The 16,625-nt window shown below is 34.7% G+C and overlaps 2 protein-coding genes across 8 annotated transcripts in view; both read left to right on the top strand.

Annotated features, from left to right (window-relative positions):
• Positions 1-16,398, top strand: part of PPP3CB (protein phosphatase 3 catalytic subunit beta) — a 51,995-nt gene extending 35,597 nt beyond the window's left edge. For 2 of the 7 annotated variants that reach the window (XM_073878822.1, XM_073878824.1), the window contains exons 10-15: positions 79-156; positions 4,527-4,553; positions 6,596-6,680; positions 8,516-8,613; positions 13,322-13,351; positions 14,779-16,398. In XM_073878822.1, the coding sequence (XP_073734923.1) occupies positions 79-156; positions 4,527-4,553; positions 6,596-6,680; positions 8,516-8,613; positions 13,322-13,351; positions 14,779-14,957 (497 nt within the window). In that variant the 3' untranslated portion in view covers positions 14,958-16,398. The remainder of the gene's footprint in view (positions 1-78; positions 157-4,526; positions 4,554-6,595; positions 6,681-8,515; positions 8,614-13,321; positions 13,352-14,778) is intronic. The other 5 variants (XM_073878823.1, XM_025850340.2, XM_025850341.2 and 2 more) reach the window with 5 other exon arrangements.
• Positions 6,858-7,307, top strand: LOC112807546 (EF-hand calcium-binding domain-containing protein 10-like; the record flags this gene model as incomplete). Its single annotated transcript, XM_025850449.1, has 1 exon — positions 6,858-7,307. A coding segment is annotated over one exon (399 nt), but the record flags the coding sequence as incomplete, so codon positions are not given.
• Positions 16,399-16,625: the final 227 nt, after the last annotated feature.

Genomic DNA, 16,625 nt, shown 5'->3' on the forward strand with positions numbered 1-16,625 from the left:
AATAATTGGTGTTGGTACATATAGACAGTTGAATTTGGTCCACTAACGTGTAACTGTTCTTTTTTCATTTTTGAATAGTGACAGAAATGTTGGTAAATGTTCTGAGTATTTGCTCTGATGATGAACTAATGACTGAAGGTGAAGACCAGTTTGATGGTATGATTATTCATTTTACTATTTTTCATTGTGAAATGGTATCTTTTAACTGCCCAGCTTCAGTACACACTCTTTTGCAAAATGTAGTCATTGTTCTCAAATGACTGTGCCATTTGATAAGTGTCAAGACACTTTTTCAGATGCTGTTTATTTTAAGATTTTTTTTTTAGCGATTTTACTTTTTTTCTATTGGTATGGGGAAGATGAATTTTGGGAAAAGGGAAATTTGGAAGAACAGAAGGAAAGGAAAATTGAAAGTACTAAAGAATGTGGTTCTTCATGAATATGGACACTGCTTAGAGGGAGGATAAAAATGCTTTTTGTTTTATTGGTACAGTCTTAGTGCATCAGAAACATACCTGAACCGGCAATGTTATTGTCACTCTTTTTTCCCCAAAACTAAGTAAAGTAAGCTGTTGCCAACTTATGAGTGGTTGTGTTTTAAGAGACCACCTATTGGTTTAGTTTGATTTTCAGAAGCATCTTTTCCATAGAAACAAGGTTAGATACGGCTGTTTGTTCTTATGTAAGCTAACCAGCCTATGTACTGATGTACAATCATAGTATAATTTAATACCATAAAAACAAAATTCCTTTTATTTTTATGTCTTGAAATTTTTATTTAAAACTTTTTTTAATTTAAAACTTTTAAATTTAAATACTTTATTAAACATGGTCTACATATTGGTACAACTTAATAGCTACATATTTCTAAATAATTTACCATAATTTTCATAGTTAATCTCATGTTGTTTGGCATTTGGATTGCTTTCAGTTATCCTTATTATGAATAGCATGCAATACATATGTTTGTACAGTAGTTTTTTTCTTGGGATAAATTTCTTGAAGAGAATTACAGAATTAAATGTATGTTTTAGCTTCATTATTTTAACTATGCACTGCCAGATTACTTTGCAGAATTGGACCAATATGAAATACTTTTAGCAATGAATCCATAGACCTCTTTCTCCACAGGCCCACCTCATTGGGTTTTGGTCATTTTTACTTATTTTGCTTGGTGGCTACATACTAGTGAATTACACTTGGTTTAATTTACATTTCCTTGATTTTCTAATGATTTTTAATTAAAAAAAATTACTGTCTACTTTTTCAAGTGTATAAACTGTATATCTCATTTGACTACTTACTAAGTACAAGCTGAGTAAAAGCTATTTAGAAGTTTCTTTGCTTACAAACAGGTTTAATTCTTAAACACTTTTGTAAGCCCATTTGTTAAAAGTACAAAGTGACTGTACAAGTGTCTGCTATTGCCATCTGTTGGTGGCAAGCAGAGATGTGCTTTTTACTCTGATTTATAGTTTTGTTAACTGAAATAAATTATATGCATTCGTTTTTGGTTTGGATAATAGGTTTTAATGAGTAATATTCATTTTTTTAATTTTAATTCTTTTGTTTGTGTAGAAGTTTTAGCTCTACCATATTTCATTATATTTGTCTTTTACATAAAATTTTTAAGTAGTTACAATTAAGTATTTTTTTCCCTATTCTGCTACCTTTTCCCTTTTTGTCTTGTTAGACTAGGTCTGGGTTCAGATTCTAGTTTCTCATAGTGGCTATATGACCTCAGGCAAATTACTTCGCTTCTCTGAGTCTGTTTTTTTATCTTCAAAATGAAGATAATAGTACCTACTTCATTCTCTTACAGGTATTGATATAATGACTGAAATAATTTTTGGTTCATAGCTCACTAATTTTTTCAGATAAAGTTTTCTGTTATATGTCAAATTCTGTGAAATATCAAGTAGCAGTTTTAATTGGTATCTCATTAAATCCATACCTGCATCTAGGAAGTTTTGTTTAGTTTTCTAAACTAAGATCAAATCTCTTGCTCTATATAATTAGTTCATTTACTATAATTACTGCATTTAATATATTTAATGTACAACATTCCATTTAAAATCACATAGTTTTTCTCTGAAAAAAATCCTTTATTAAGTTAAATTAATACTATAGTAATTTTTATCCTTATTACATCTGGTATGTCTTAACATATTTTTTGTGTATAAGGTATAATGTATTAGTGGGTTTATCTCATGACAACTTGGATCAGCAGAATTATTTCCTATGGTAATTTTTATTTTGTTTTCCTTTTAAAAATGTCATTTGCATAAGGCTTGTTATTTATTTTTCTACATTTTACCTTTATTTCTTTTTATTTTTAACAAATTTGTATCAATATTAATAGTGTTTTTTTAGTAGTATTTTAAATAGTGATGATAGGTAATGCTTTAGTCCTCTTCCTATAAAAAAATTTCCTTGTTAAGTCTATTATGGTTGGTGTAGATACTTATGATTTATATGAGGATAGACAATCATTTTTGGGATTCAACCAGGAATACGTATAAAATTTTATTATATTCCAAATGAGATTTATGTATCTAATCAACATTTTCCTCTCAGTTATAAATTATGCTTATTTATCCACTTGTTATATCACTCTTGCACTCCAGAGATGAATTAAGTTTGATCATTAAAGAGGTGGTATAGTTTAGTGAAAAGGATCAATGGTCTAGCTATCCTGGCGTTACCATTATGCTAGCTGTGTAATCTTGGAGAAGTTACTTAACTTCCCAGGATCTTCTTTCTCATCCATGGATTGAAGGAATAGAAAGGAAATAATTTTAAAAATTGGTAAGCTGTCATTTGTGACAGTGTTTCTACATGAAAATACACTGAGTTCCAGCTTTGAATGAAATAGATCTCCCTTCACTGCCAACATAGCAGGTATAATGACTCCTCATTTCTTCACCTTTCCATACCAAGTATTAGAAGTAAAGACTCCAAGAAAATTTTAAGAATATGAATCTGGGAGTTTGTATGGAGGAATGAGAATGGTTTGGGGAGACAATTGAGGAATGGAGGAAATGGGAGGAGATTAGGATAGATACTAGGATGGGATAGGGAAAAGAGCTACTGGAACTGGGTTTATTTCCCTTCCTTAATCACATTCCCGTACTTCTTTCCCTTAACTCTGTACCTCTTTTCCCCTTTCCTTTCACCACGATAGCATGCCTTTTGTCCTCTCCTTCCCCTTTTCCTACTCAGCAGTAGAACCATCTGATGAGCTGGGCATGGGGAGAAATCTGACTTAGAAAGAAAACTTGGTGGCATGGGGATTGCTGTGGAGGCCGAATAAAAGTTTAACTTCTCTGTGGGGAAAGGGAGAGAGCAGGAATGGAGCTATCCCAGTGGCAGGAAGGAAAGATAGTTTTTGCATATTTAGGGCTGACACTGGGTAAAGGAATAATACTTTCTTCTTAAGTGATAATCTTTGGTATTCTGCATTGTTTAATGTATATGTGGAGTTATTTTTAAAGGCAAAAATTTGCGTAAACATTGCATGTATAAGTGCAAGTAGCATTCCTTTTAGAGGTATTTAATCATTAAAGAGAATTTCTGAACACTGATTTCTGTGATATTTAGAATGCATACTATTTCTTTCAGATATTTATCTTTTGTCTTGAGTTTGGTAAAGGAAATACATAATCCACATGTTTTACAGTTTTACTAAACTAAAACTTTGCATTTCCTATAATGGAATCATGTATCTCTGCATTAGAATGGAAGATATGGAAAGCTCAAATGAAACATTTCTGCTGCCTACTCTTAGAACTGTTACTTGCTTTGAAACAATCTGTTGCTATTTCTGCAAAAAGATGTCCCTCAAGCTCCCAGATTGGATTGGGAACAGAAAGCACATACTGTTGATCCTGAGTATGTGCAAAAGTTCTACATTCAGATTCAAGAAATTATGTGTTCTTGTTATTTATGGAGTGTGGGAGGCTTAGCCTTTCCGTTATTCGAAGTGGGTAAGATTTTCCACTGAGGTAGTTGATAAAGTTACCTACATTTCTCTGTGTATACTATAGATTTTGCCAGTGTTGGTGTCCTTGAAGAACCACATGAGTTTGTATATCATTTGTGTCATTACCCTTCACTTAACATACTCCCATGGGTGACACATTTCCTTAGGGGTATCAATATAAATGTGCGATTGTTGTTTGCACAGTCTTTTATCAGTCTTATGTGTTTTCACGTGTTTTTTTTCTGTCCCTAATTTGTCTACTTCCATCAAATATTATAGTCATTCTGTCCATAATTTCTTCTGAACACATATCTTTTAAGAAATCTTTCCTTTAGAGTTCTACCTAGTGGCATCCCTCTTTTATTCACCAGATCCTACAGTACTACATTTTTCAAATTTCGAATATGAGGGCCTTCATTTTTCTCCCTTTCTTTCTACATTCATTCTTCAGTACCACTGCCAAGTTAAATCTCTATCTTTTTATTTGTCTCAACCACCTTTTCTCCATCATTCACTTCCTTTTTTCTGGACTCTCCATCTGAAGAACGGCTCATATATGGCAATAAAAAAGGTACAGACCAGACAGAGTAATATTGTTTTGAAATATGACTTCATAAGTTATCCTCATGTCCATGTAAGTTAGCACATTCATTGAGTACCATTTATGCAGAGTCCTTTTGGGCCTTGTGCAAATTTAGTGTAAGTGCTATCTGAGATAGAATTTGATGTTTTTAGAAGTCATATTCCAAGATTTCTGTCTTTCTGTGCATGGAAATATTTTTCCCTCTTTTTCATTCCTCTTGTTTTAAAACTTCATTCTTTTGCTTATTTGTAATGTTTTGTACTTTTCCCTGCATGATTAGGGGTGTTTGATTGTCTGTCTTATTCCCCAGAGTAATTTTACTGTGGACATTTACTTTAATATTATGCATGATGTGTTTGTAGACTGATTTAAAATCCTGACTTGTATAGTGTTTTTATATTCCAGTGATTTTTTAAAATTTGAAATCAGTATAGTTTACATATTTTTCAGTTTTACAGATAAATAAATTAAGGCTGAAAATACAAATGTACCTCATTGCAGCCATCCTCTCCCATCCCCATCCTCCTCTCCCCCAGTCTAGCTGTTTTTAAAATTCTGTCAGTTTTAAAACAATGTTTATCTTAATTCATTCAAAGAAATCAGACTTACCTTATGTCCTTGGACAAAACAGTTAATAAACTTAGTTTCTTTGTCTCTAAAATGAGATTATACTTTGCAATATTCCTAATGTCTCTTCAAATTCTAATGTTTTATGATTCTGAGACTTTTAGTAATTATTTTTGGCATCTTAAAAATAGCTGTGTAGTACCGTAGTACCTATGCAGTTTTGAACTTGCAAAAGCTGTAGCTTCAGTGCTCATAATATTACTCTTTAGAGCATCATAAACATAGTCCTGGAACCTATTTTCTCTAAAATATGTCTTTTGTTTTTGTCTTTGAAATTGGATTTCTTTTCTGTTTCCTTGCAGTAAGGTCCAGTCATCATCTTAGTTTTTAATTATATGGTGTTTGGGGGCTGCTTGAATTTTAAATGAGATGCTGTAGCCCAGAAGACTTATGGTTGTTCAGATCTCTATATATCCATGGCCCCTTTTAGTCTAGTCTCTTTAGCCTTTCCTTAACTTTCTCCTCAACCATGGTGCTTCTATATGTGTTTTCATCATGCTGAAGCACAGCTCTAAGGAACCACACTCTTGGGTCCAGAGTGATTCTGGTTGCTATATATAACAGGACTGAGATTGTTGTTCTTTCTGGAAGCCAAGGGAAGGAAGATACAACTTTGAGTTTTTCTTCAGCTGAAGATCAAGTTATTTTGATATATTCTCTTCTGTATCAGTGATAGGCAGTACAGCTAACCCTTTAGAGAGAAACGTGAGTGATCCTTTAGCTGTGCTTTTTAGGGAATCTTTTTCATTGTTCACTCTCCTTGTGTCATACTCACCTAGGGATGTAAGAGCTTGTATATATTTGCATGACCTTGAGGACATTTAGTCCGTGAGATTAAGATGTGTGGTATTGTTGATATGCTGGTATCGTCCTTAGTTCAGCGTCGTCTGCACAGTAGTTATTTCATACCATTGTTTTTAAACCCACTTAGAATAAAGAACTTACTCTGTCATAGTAAGATGGGATATTTCCAGCCTGCATGTCAGAGGCTTTTATAATAGTTAAACAGAGGCCTATACAGAGTTATTACCAATTCTTGTTTGTTAGTCTGCATGCATAGGCCCTCATGAGAATTAAACAAAGACTATAGGATTCTTAGCATTTTTTTTTTTTTTTTTGGTCCTCTGGTTTGTGATACAAGTTGGGTTCTAGTTTCTTTCCCATTGCTATTTTAATGATTAGCAGTAGTGTGAGAGTCATAATGTTTGTGGATTACTTTTCATTTGTATCTGTATCAGACCCCAGTATTAGACCAGGGCCGAGCTAAACATTGAAGGAGTGAGAGGCTTTCTGGTGGCAGAGAGTTTGGTGTTGGTTAAGATGAGCGTGGTATAGGTTAATAGAATGGTGCAAGTGTGGATGCCCTAAACTTGAGTCTTTTTTTCTATTTATTCCATTGAAAGTAGGTTCAGCTGCAGCCCGGAAAGAAATCATAAGAAACAAAATTCGAGCAATTGGCAAGATGGCAAGGGTCTTCTCTGTTCTCAGGTAATGATATATTTTCCTGACTATTTGCTTTACAGAAATTCTTTTATTGTACTTTGCTGTAAGCAGTGTCCTGTTTGACACCTAAAAGCAATTTAGTAGCATTCTTCCTATAAAGAAGTTAGTTGTACATTTACATATTGAAGAAGGGAACACAAGTCCCTTTAAAACTAGGGTCTTTGGCAGGTGGGTGGCAACAGGGAGCTGGAGGCCAAGAATTATTTGGAAAAACATCGGATTATGGAGTTGCTGAACTATCTCACCAGGGCCCTGCTCTTTTCCCGGCCAGAAAAGCCAAGAGAGTATTTAATATCTCTATTGGAACAACTGAGAATTGCCAAAATAACAGGCGTGGCTTTTCCTTTCTTTATGGATCACTCTAACATTGTGTCTATGTTTGAGATGATGGACACTTCAAATAAAGGCACTATATCATTTGTGCAGTACAAAGAAGGCCTAAAAACCCTGGGTCTGTTGAGTGAAGATGAAGTTTTAAAAGATGATGGACATGTAATAACTTTGGAAAAATTCAGATCTGAAGTGAAGAAGAGGACTGAGAAAATATGGTCAGCATTTTAATAACACCATAAGTCCAAGATAATAAATGATTCTATAAAGTTAAAAAAAAAACTAGGGTCTTTGACCCTTGTGATTATTATTGCTCACTTTTAGTATGTGTTACCCTTCTGTGATGAACGTACTAGTTCTACACCTTGAAAATTAGAGCAGGATAAGAAGGAAAAGGTACCTTTTAGAGTATTCCTGATGAACTTGCTCGTCCATATAAGATGTTCCTTTTGTTGGAGCCACAAATTATCTTCTTAGGGTTAATTCAGGAAGACTAGGTTTAAAGGCACACATAAATGAGTCATTCCTTAAAAATTTGTTTGCAAATCGCACTACTGGGTATTTACTCCAAAGATACAAATGTAGTGTTCAGAAGGGTCACATGCACCCCAGTGTTTATAGCAGTAATGTCCACAATAGCCTAACTATGGAAAGAGCCTAGATGTCCATCAACAGAAGAAGAGATAAAGAAGATGTGGTATGTACACACACACACACGCGCGCGCGCGCACACACACACACACACACACACACACACACTGGAATATTATGCAGCCATCCAAAAATGGAATTTGCCATTTGCAACGACATGGATGGAACTAGAGGGTATTATGCTAAGCGAAATAAGTCAATCAGAGAAAGACAATTATCATATGATCTCACTGATAGGAGGAATTTGAGAAACAAGATAGAGGATCATGGGGGAAGGGAGGGAAAAATGAAACAAGACGAAACCAGAGAGGGACACAAACTATGAGAGACTCTTAATCTCAGGAAACAAACTGAGGGTTGCTGGAGTGGAGGGGGGTGGGAGTGATGGGGTGGCTGGGTGATGGACATTGTGGAGGGTAAGTACTATGGTGAGTGCTGTGAATTGTGTAAGACTGATGAATCACAGACCTGTACCCCTATGTTAATAAAAAAAATTTTTTTAAATTTATTTGCAAAACTGGTTATCTCAGACATTTGAAATTTACAGCATAGAAATACCATATTTTCTCAATTGTATGATTCTCATTGATGATGAATCTCATCATATATTTAATAAAGCTTTTCAGAAAAAACAACATATGCCTCAGTTGTAAGGCATACCCTCTTATACTGAAATATTTAAAATATGGAACAATGTCTTATCTTGGAATTGAGGAAAATATGGTAATAACAATGAATGTCATAAATTATATACATGGCCTACCTCTGGGCCCCATCTCCTCTTTTAAACTAAAAACTTGTTGGAAGTCTCTGATACCTGTTATATCTCTTTGCTATAGGGAGGAGAGTGAAAGCGTGCTGACACTCAAGGGCCTGACTCCCACAGGGATGTTGCCTAGTGGAGTGTTGGCTGGAGGACGGCAGACCCTGCAAAGTGGTAATGATGTTATGCAACTTGCTGTGCCTCAGATGGACTGGGGCACACCTCACTCTTTTGCTAACAGTACACATAATGCATGCAGGGAATTCCTTCTGCTTTTTAGTTCCTGTCTCAGCAGCTGACACAGGCAGAATACTATATGATAGGTAGTGTCTGGCTAATAACCTGACCAGGGCAGAAAATTGATAGAATGGGTATTCCTTTCAATCGAAAATAATGGTCAGTCTCTCAGCTTTCAAAGAAATGATATGGGAGCAGCTCATATCATAATGTCTAAATATTTATTTATTTTTGTTTGTCTAATGCACCCTTTTCTTTTAAAAGCCCCAGTTTCAGAATGTGAATCAAGGATATCCATATTACTAAAATGGAAATGTAATTCCAAGTTTCTTATTTTTTATTTTTTTAATTTATGTAATTGTATTAGACTATGCTTATATTTTCAGATACTTAATTTTAGAATTAACAATCTGCTTGGGCCCCAAACCTTACTTATGCACTTCACTTGCCAAAAGATTTGTGCAAGGTTTTGTACCCTGGTAAATGATGCCAAAGTTTGTTTTCTGTGGTGTTTGTCAAATGTTCTATGTATAATTGACTGTCTGTAACATGCTGTTTTCTTCCTCTGCAGATGTAGCTGCTTTCCTAAATCTGTCTGTCTTTCTTTAGGTTAGCTGTATGTCTGTAAAAGTATGTTAAATTAAATTACTCTATCAGACACTTGTCTGTCTTTTGATGTAGAAGCAACTTTGTAGCACCTTGTTTTGAGGTTTGCTGCATTTGTTGCTGTACTTTGTGCATTCTGAACATGAATGTAACATTAGATATTAAGTCATTGTTATAAGGGGTTGAATTTAAATTCTGTAAGTCAAAATTGAAAGGGTGTTATTAAGTGTGCCTTTATTTTGCATGAAAATAAAAAGAATTATACCTAAAGCATTCCTGTAATCTGGCTCATTGAATATTTTATATTAAAAAAAACTTATTTTTTTGGCGTAAATATTTGTGTAAATACTGGGTTAACTTTTTGAAAGCCCATTACAGATTAAAAAGAAGAGAGTGATATGAATGTTTTAGAGTATACACAATAACTCAAAGTCTAGATTTCTTTCCCTTGTGGTTGGAAAGCAAAATATCTGATATGGAATAGCTTTAATTTCTATGTTTTATTGTAGCCACTTTTGACAGCCCTCCAAGGGTCATTGCTTTGTTAAAATAGGCAGCAACAGATCTGATGTTTTCCTTAGTCATGGCTGACTTTCTTCCTGGTGTTGTAATTAGTGAATTTTTTAAAGCAAAAAATAATTTAAAATTTTGAATAAATTTAAAGTAGATAGACTTTTCACAGTCTCATTTCACTCAGTCTCATAATAAATGCCTAAATAAATAAGCAAATTTTTCCTGTAGACAAATAATTTCTACTTGTAGCCTATACATGTTCTATTTTATATGTTAGTGTGTTGTCTGCTACCACCACTGGTGTGTGTGAGAAGTACAGCTATGGTTTAAAACGATAGTTTCAAATTTTCGTTCTGAATGAGGTTTCCTTTTTTTTTTTTAATTAAAAGAAAAACTGCTTTGATTTTCTTTATATTCCTTGACCTCCATTTTTTTATATTATAGACATTAGCAAAATGAGCTAAAAATAATTTAGCTAAAACAAAGATCTTAAACATTCAATAAAACTAGCAAAAGTAAGCGTTAATAGAAAAGGATGAACTTTAGTAGCTTGAAAAATGTTATACCCTTTCTCTTTTTTGTTCATAAAAGAAAAGGAAAACTGAAAGGCCTCATACTTTAATAAATCTCCACTACAGTCATCTCTCCATTATCCTTGGATGTATTATTTACTTTTACATTGTATCTGCAGCAAACCTTTCTTTCAGATTTCACAATTAGTACCTGCTAATTACATGCTTTGTTGGCATCTCAGCACTTCTGCTCATTCTTAATTTGCATGCATCCTGAAGCTCGGTCTTCCAACTTTGAACTCACCCCCAACTTCAGGGAAGATGTGAAAGACAGTTTTACTGAAGGGACTGTATTCCCAGCATAGAGAGAGTTACAGGACAGTGCTGAGTTTAAGGGGTCTAATTTGCGAAACTGGATAGCTCCCTAGCTGTGCCAGTGATGGCTCTTGATAGTGTGGAGCAATTTTCCTAGCATAATAAGATAAACCCATTTTGAAGCACATAACAAAACTCATACAGAAGCTGCATCTGTGTGAGTTAAATTTTTTTTCTAATATTTTGTTTTAGTAGACATGTTCTCTGATGTGAGTGAGAGTTAAGTATTGCAGAAAGGTTTTAAAATTCTAATACCTCAGTCCTGTTGTCAGAAAAGTCTGATTGCCTTCTCAGTAACCTTAAAGTTAATTTATATTTCTTGAGTGTTTTCACAAACTACACAACTCTTTTGGAGTAGGAATTAATATATTTTGTGTGCATTTTCTTGGAAATTTGTTTGGGAGCTAGCCCTATAATGCTACCTTCACCAGGACATATATGGGAAAATACGTGGCCATCTCTTTTAGTAATGCCAAATTCTTCTTCATTATTGAGGAACACAGTTTGTGACAGCACTGTACACAAACTTACTAAGGCCATGTCAGGCTGCCCTATAAAACTGAAAACAAATAGAGGAAAAACAGTGCCTTTCAAATAGAACTTAACAATTATCAAATCTCTTTCCAGCTTAATGTTTAAGCTTCAAATGACCTTTTTTTCAGTTCTAAACATTCAAGCTTGACATGGAATACAGTTTTGAGTGTGATATGTATTTTGTATCCTGAAAGGGATTAGGGGCATTTAGAAGCTTCTCGAAAGAGCAGAGAATATAATTTGATCTAGGACAGGCTTTTACATATAAAATTAAAATGATTTCAGAAGTATGTTGTTATAGTTCATAATTTGAAAAATTTATTAATAGACTTTTAAACTACTGATGCACTCAAATAGATACTAATTCTTATAGTGATATCAGGTTTTATTTTTAATTTATTACCATATATAATACAAGTTATGAAATATTTCATATAAAAATCACTTCTTTTACCATAAGCTCTTTAAAACATTCTGATAGGCATTTTTTTTTCCCATTCAGTGTAAAGAAAATAGTCCATATTTTGAAGAATAGAAGTTGTAGGGCTGATCAAGTAGAGGTGGGTCATTTATCCCAGTTTTCTGTCTGGGAAGATACAAAGAGTATATTCCAGGTATACAGAGCTAGACTTTTTAAAATGGTGATTTGTATAGTGGGTATACAATAAATATGTCTGCTTGGATTTGTAATACAGTTTAACAGTTAAAGAAGATTAATTTTTTTTTTTATTCAGTGTTCATCCTACCTCTTTTGGGTCCCCAACTCACTTTACTATCTGGTTAAGATCAATGAATTTTTAATTAGTCTACTTTAATTCCTTAGATTAATCAGTTTTCTTTCACATTAATAACTGCTTTGGACAAAATTTATTATTTCTAAATCTAATTGCCCTCATTGTAGAAGAAGCAAAATAGAAAGGATGGGGCATTATTGTTATAAATATTCTGAGTGTGTGTACTTTGGGTAAAGTGGAGAATTTGCAATGTTGTCAGGCAATATTGTCCTCTGCAGTCTTTGATCCTGGTCCTCAATGTGGGTGCTTTATGCAGTTTGAACCCAGAAATGAGCCAAAAGAATGTTTGACTATAAAATGTATGACTAAATAATGTGATTCTTCAAATAGGCCAGAGGCAAGCTATACTAAGAATGCATTTCTCACTTATATGACCTAAGTGTATGTCCATATCAAATAAATTGGAATTTATGCCTGTAAGACTTCAGTTCTATCTTGATTCCTCTCTAGTTGGAGATGGGCTTGAAAAGATGTACGTTGACCTTTCTATCTTCATTTGAGAATGCATGCTATTAGTACCAAAGCAGATTTGAGTTTATGATAAACTGAACATAAATAGCTTTTTTTTAAAGGCTATAGATGTTATTATCTTTGGATATTTGGGACACCAATGTTAGAATAGAAAGGAAGTTCCTAATAGATGAGAGGGGTCCTTTTAGGATCCACAAACAACAGAGCAACAGAACTATTCTACTTAGAGTAATTCACCAAGTTTACTGCCCTTAAGTTTCATTGTAGTCATACCAGCTTCTGCAGGTTTGCTATGCCTTATGAATTAGAAGCAACAGGAAAAGCATTACTGACCCCTTCTAGTTTATATCTTATGGAACAACTGATAATGAGAATTGTTTCAGTTAGATGGTAGGGGGGAGGGGGAAGAATCTTCTGTTTGCTTTTCTGCTACAATTCTGCCATCATAATTTCACCGTAGAGAATTTCCTTGTGATTGTGATGGATGTGATATGATAAACATGTTGAAAAATTCTAAGGCCATCAAAATACTGAATTCACAATAGGTAATTAATACTGGAGTGCATTTGCATGGGTGCTGAGGTGTCTATGTTTATATTAGGTCCATGTGTTCTGTGCTCTGAGCGATGTTGTCATAGTGCTGTGTGTAAATTGTGCTGTGTCAGGAATTGGGGGATTGATGGGGCTCTCTAATATGGATATTATTTATGTTAAATTGTAAATGATGATGTAGTATGGGATACTGTGATATTTTACGTGATCATTGCCTTTTCTGCTGTACAATATGACCCTTCTCATCTCTCTCATTCATTTTGCATGCCTCTGCTCACTTCTGTACAGCCACAGTTGAGGCTATTGAGGCTGAAAAAGGTACGATCAGAGTCCTTGCGCTGGGCAGAGATCTGTGGTGTGTGGGTGGGCATCAGAGAATGTCCTGTGGGTGTGTTTTACTCCTAGTTTGCGCAGCCCAAGATGAATCAGACTCACTGACTCATCAAGTTTAACAGTCACATTCCTCTTTTTTTTTCTTTTCTTTTCTTTTTCTTCTTTTTAAATTACAAGGACCGATTTTCCTAGTGACAATCTGGTTTTCCCCTTTTCTAGTGTTGTGTACAACCAACATTTACTGTTCCTGAATTCTTTAGAGTGCAGCATGTTATGCTATATATTATAGCATTTGAAGTTGCAAAGAAAGATCTATTCTACATTTTGCATGATTCTATGCTATTCAGATCATTTTTTTCCTAAGTGAAAGCCCCTCTAGGTATAGGTTTGAGTTGGTTTTTACTCGTTTTCAGTAATTCACCTGAGAGTGCAGGAACTGTCACTATGATTTTTATTTTATTTTTTTTGCTGTTTGGCCTAGCGTTTGCTGATAATAATATATTCATATATATCATACGTTGGCTTGATACTACACATTGCTAAATGCTTTGCCGCCCCAATTATTTATTTGGTTCACATGCACAGACTCTGAGTCCCAGGGATTGCACATATTAAAGCAACCAGTTTATAACCAGTGGAATGGAAATCTTTTGTATGCACAGTTTAATAGTAGAAAAGCATCATTCCAGATAAAGTGAATGAGAAATTATAACAACTGGAGGAGGATTGCTATTTATTTTGATTTGGGTTTCCAAATAACATGCAGTGAATGGCCATTGAATTCAGGAAGACATTTCCTAAAATATGAAACTGAATACTTTTTACTATCAGCCAAATACAGATCTGACTCCTGGAGGCATTTCCCACCTTTTTCATTTCATTCTGGTGGTGATGGGATGATGATACCTTGACCTCCAAGATAGTTCTTATCTGCTAAATTTTAACATACTTTGCCTCTTTCTTCTCCCAAGCTCTTGGTACAGATTTGTATGTCAAGGTTAACCTTGTTTAGCCTCCTCACTTGCCCCTACTCTTGTTGCTGCCTTATTGTGATAGTCACTGGTGATTTTAGGGTCTGAGGTAGGAGATAATTGGTATCGTAGAAGTCAGACTGAGACCCTGAGACCATTGCCTGTAGGTTAATTTTGGGGTCAGGGAAGGGTTATTTTTGTGTGTTCTTTTTTAAAGGCTATGCTAACACTTGTCATCTATGAAGCTATCGTGTTTATATTTAGGTTTAAACATTTCACATTTTAAGGGGAAGTCTGGAATGGGGATAGGATTCAGTTAAAGTAAGATTTAAATGTTGCTACATACAGCTAATTTCTTTCTTCTTAAAAATCATTAATTATGTTTTGAAATCTCAGAAATGTTTTTCTATTACTGACTTATCAAATTTGCATTTTGTTAAGCAATACGAGGATTCTCTCCACCACATAGAATCTGCAGTTTTGAAGAGGCAAAGGGTTTGGATAGGATCAATGAGAGAATGCCACCCCGGAAAGATGCTGTACAGCAAGATGGTTTCAATTCTCTGAACACCGCACATGCCACTGAGAACCACGGGACTGGCAACCATAGTGCCCAGTGACCCACGGCTTCCCAGGGACTCTCACATCTCGGGCCCCAAATGGACAGATCACCCCCAGGATCTGGAGGGGTCGGCCAAGCTGACTGTAAATGTCACAGTCCCTCTGGAGAAACCATTGTGCTTTTGAGACCCCAGCCCCCTTCCTGGATGGAGGCTTGAGGGCCCTGGGACATGTTGTGATATCTGATAAGATTGGGTCATCGCTGGGAAGGTGGAGAGCAGTGAGCAAGGGGCTTGGGGCAATTTCCAGTGGAGGGCAACTACACCTCCATTTATGCTTGTGGTTCACACATTAAGTTTACAAATGAGATTTCTTTTTCCCCTCAGTAGAATTAGATTTTGTTTTTTAACCATGACTTCAAATGCAATCCTAAGAGCTAATGTGGACTTTTTTTTTCCCCCATGAAATGTCTTTAAAGGATGAATAAGCATGGTCTTAAAATACATTTCTAAGGTTACTAAGCTGTATTTTGAATTATGGGCAAAATGCTGAGAAACCCAGTTGGCATTTATATAAAATGCTGACCTCAGGTCTATAGTTCTTAAATGTGGCTAATTCTGTAAAATAGTCTTGGTATTTTTCAATTATGAATGCATAACCTATTTCTAGGCAGACTCTCTTACTTGAACACAAATCCAAAAACTAATTTAGAATCTTTTTGCCCAGATCTTTTGAAATTTACACCCCAGAGATTTAAGAAGAAAACCTCTAAATTTCAAAATTATGAAGAATTACAGAATTACTCATTTAAGGTACTTTAAAAGAAGTTTGTACATTGTCAAAGTAAATTTTAATTCAAATCATGTCTGTAAAACTTGACGTATTTTGTGTATGCATGTTTTCATTTTGCAAATATTTAATATATAGACCTATGATGTACAGGTACGACATGTATAGGTTACCTAGATGTTATGAGAAATTTTAGTTTATTGTGAGTACTCAAGTTGCTTAAATAGCCACCAGGGTGATTTGCTGCTGGCTTTCTATCATTTTTATGTTTTGATGCAAAGGAAATTTAAAAATGTTCTGGAAGTGTTTTTGATTAAGCAATGCAGCATAGAAGCAATGGTTCTGTTCAATCATTCAGATGTTAGTGGAAGCATAAAAGTCAAGATTGCATGTTGAACCTTTTCTTTTGATAGTTACAGAACTGCTTGGTTAAACTAAATGGAACCATGTGCTAATTTTTCACAATTACTGACCTGTATTGATTGCCACTGTAGTTTGGTATTTCCCTTTACTTTGGTGGCCTGCTTCCCTCATGCCCTGGAATACAACTCAGAGCTCCAGGCAGCGGAACCATCTATTGTTTTGTTTGCCAGAAAGTGCACCCTGTATGGTCTCCTGTCTAAGTTGGAAATATTATGCATGTGCAGGACTATTCGAGTATTTTATAAACAGTAGCACACAATAAATTCCATGCATGGGCCGCTGCTCCTATATCTGTGTTGGGTTTTATTTGGAAGATGTAGTCTGATTTGACCTCATGCAAATCAGAAAATACTGTTACTAGAACTGGGATATAGCCTTCAGAGATTATCTCGTGGATAGTTCATGGTAATTTGATAAATTTGTGTCTTCATAAATTTTGGTGTTTTTCTTTTTTTAACTTTGGTTACATTTGTCTTACATGAACATTAGTAACTAAAAACTAGAGTACTTTGGGT

This window comes from Callorhinus ursinus, unplaced genomic scaffold, assembly GCF_003265705.2.
Source record: "Callorhinus ursinus isolate GAN/ISIS: 27379988/994484 unplaced genomic scaffold, GSC_fseal_2.0 scaffold31, whole genome shotgun sequence".
NCBI classification, from domain to species: domain Eukaryota; kingdom Metazoa; phylum Chordata; class Mammalia; order Carnivora; family Otariidae; genus Callorhinus; species Callorhinus ursinus.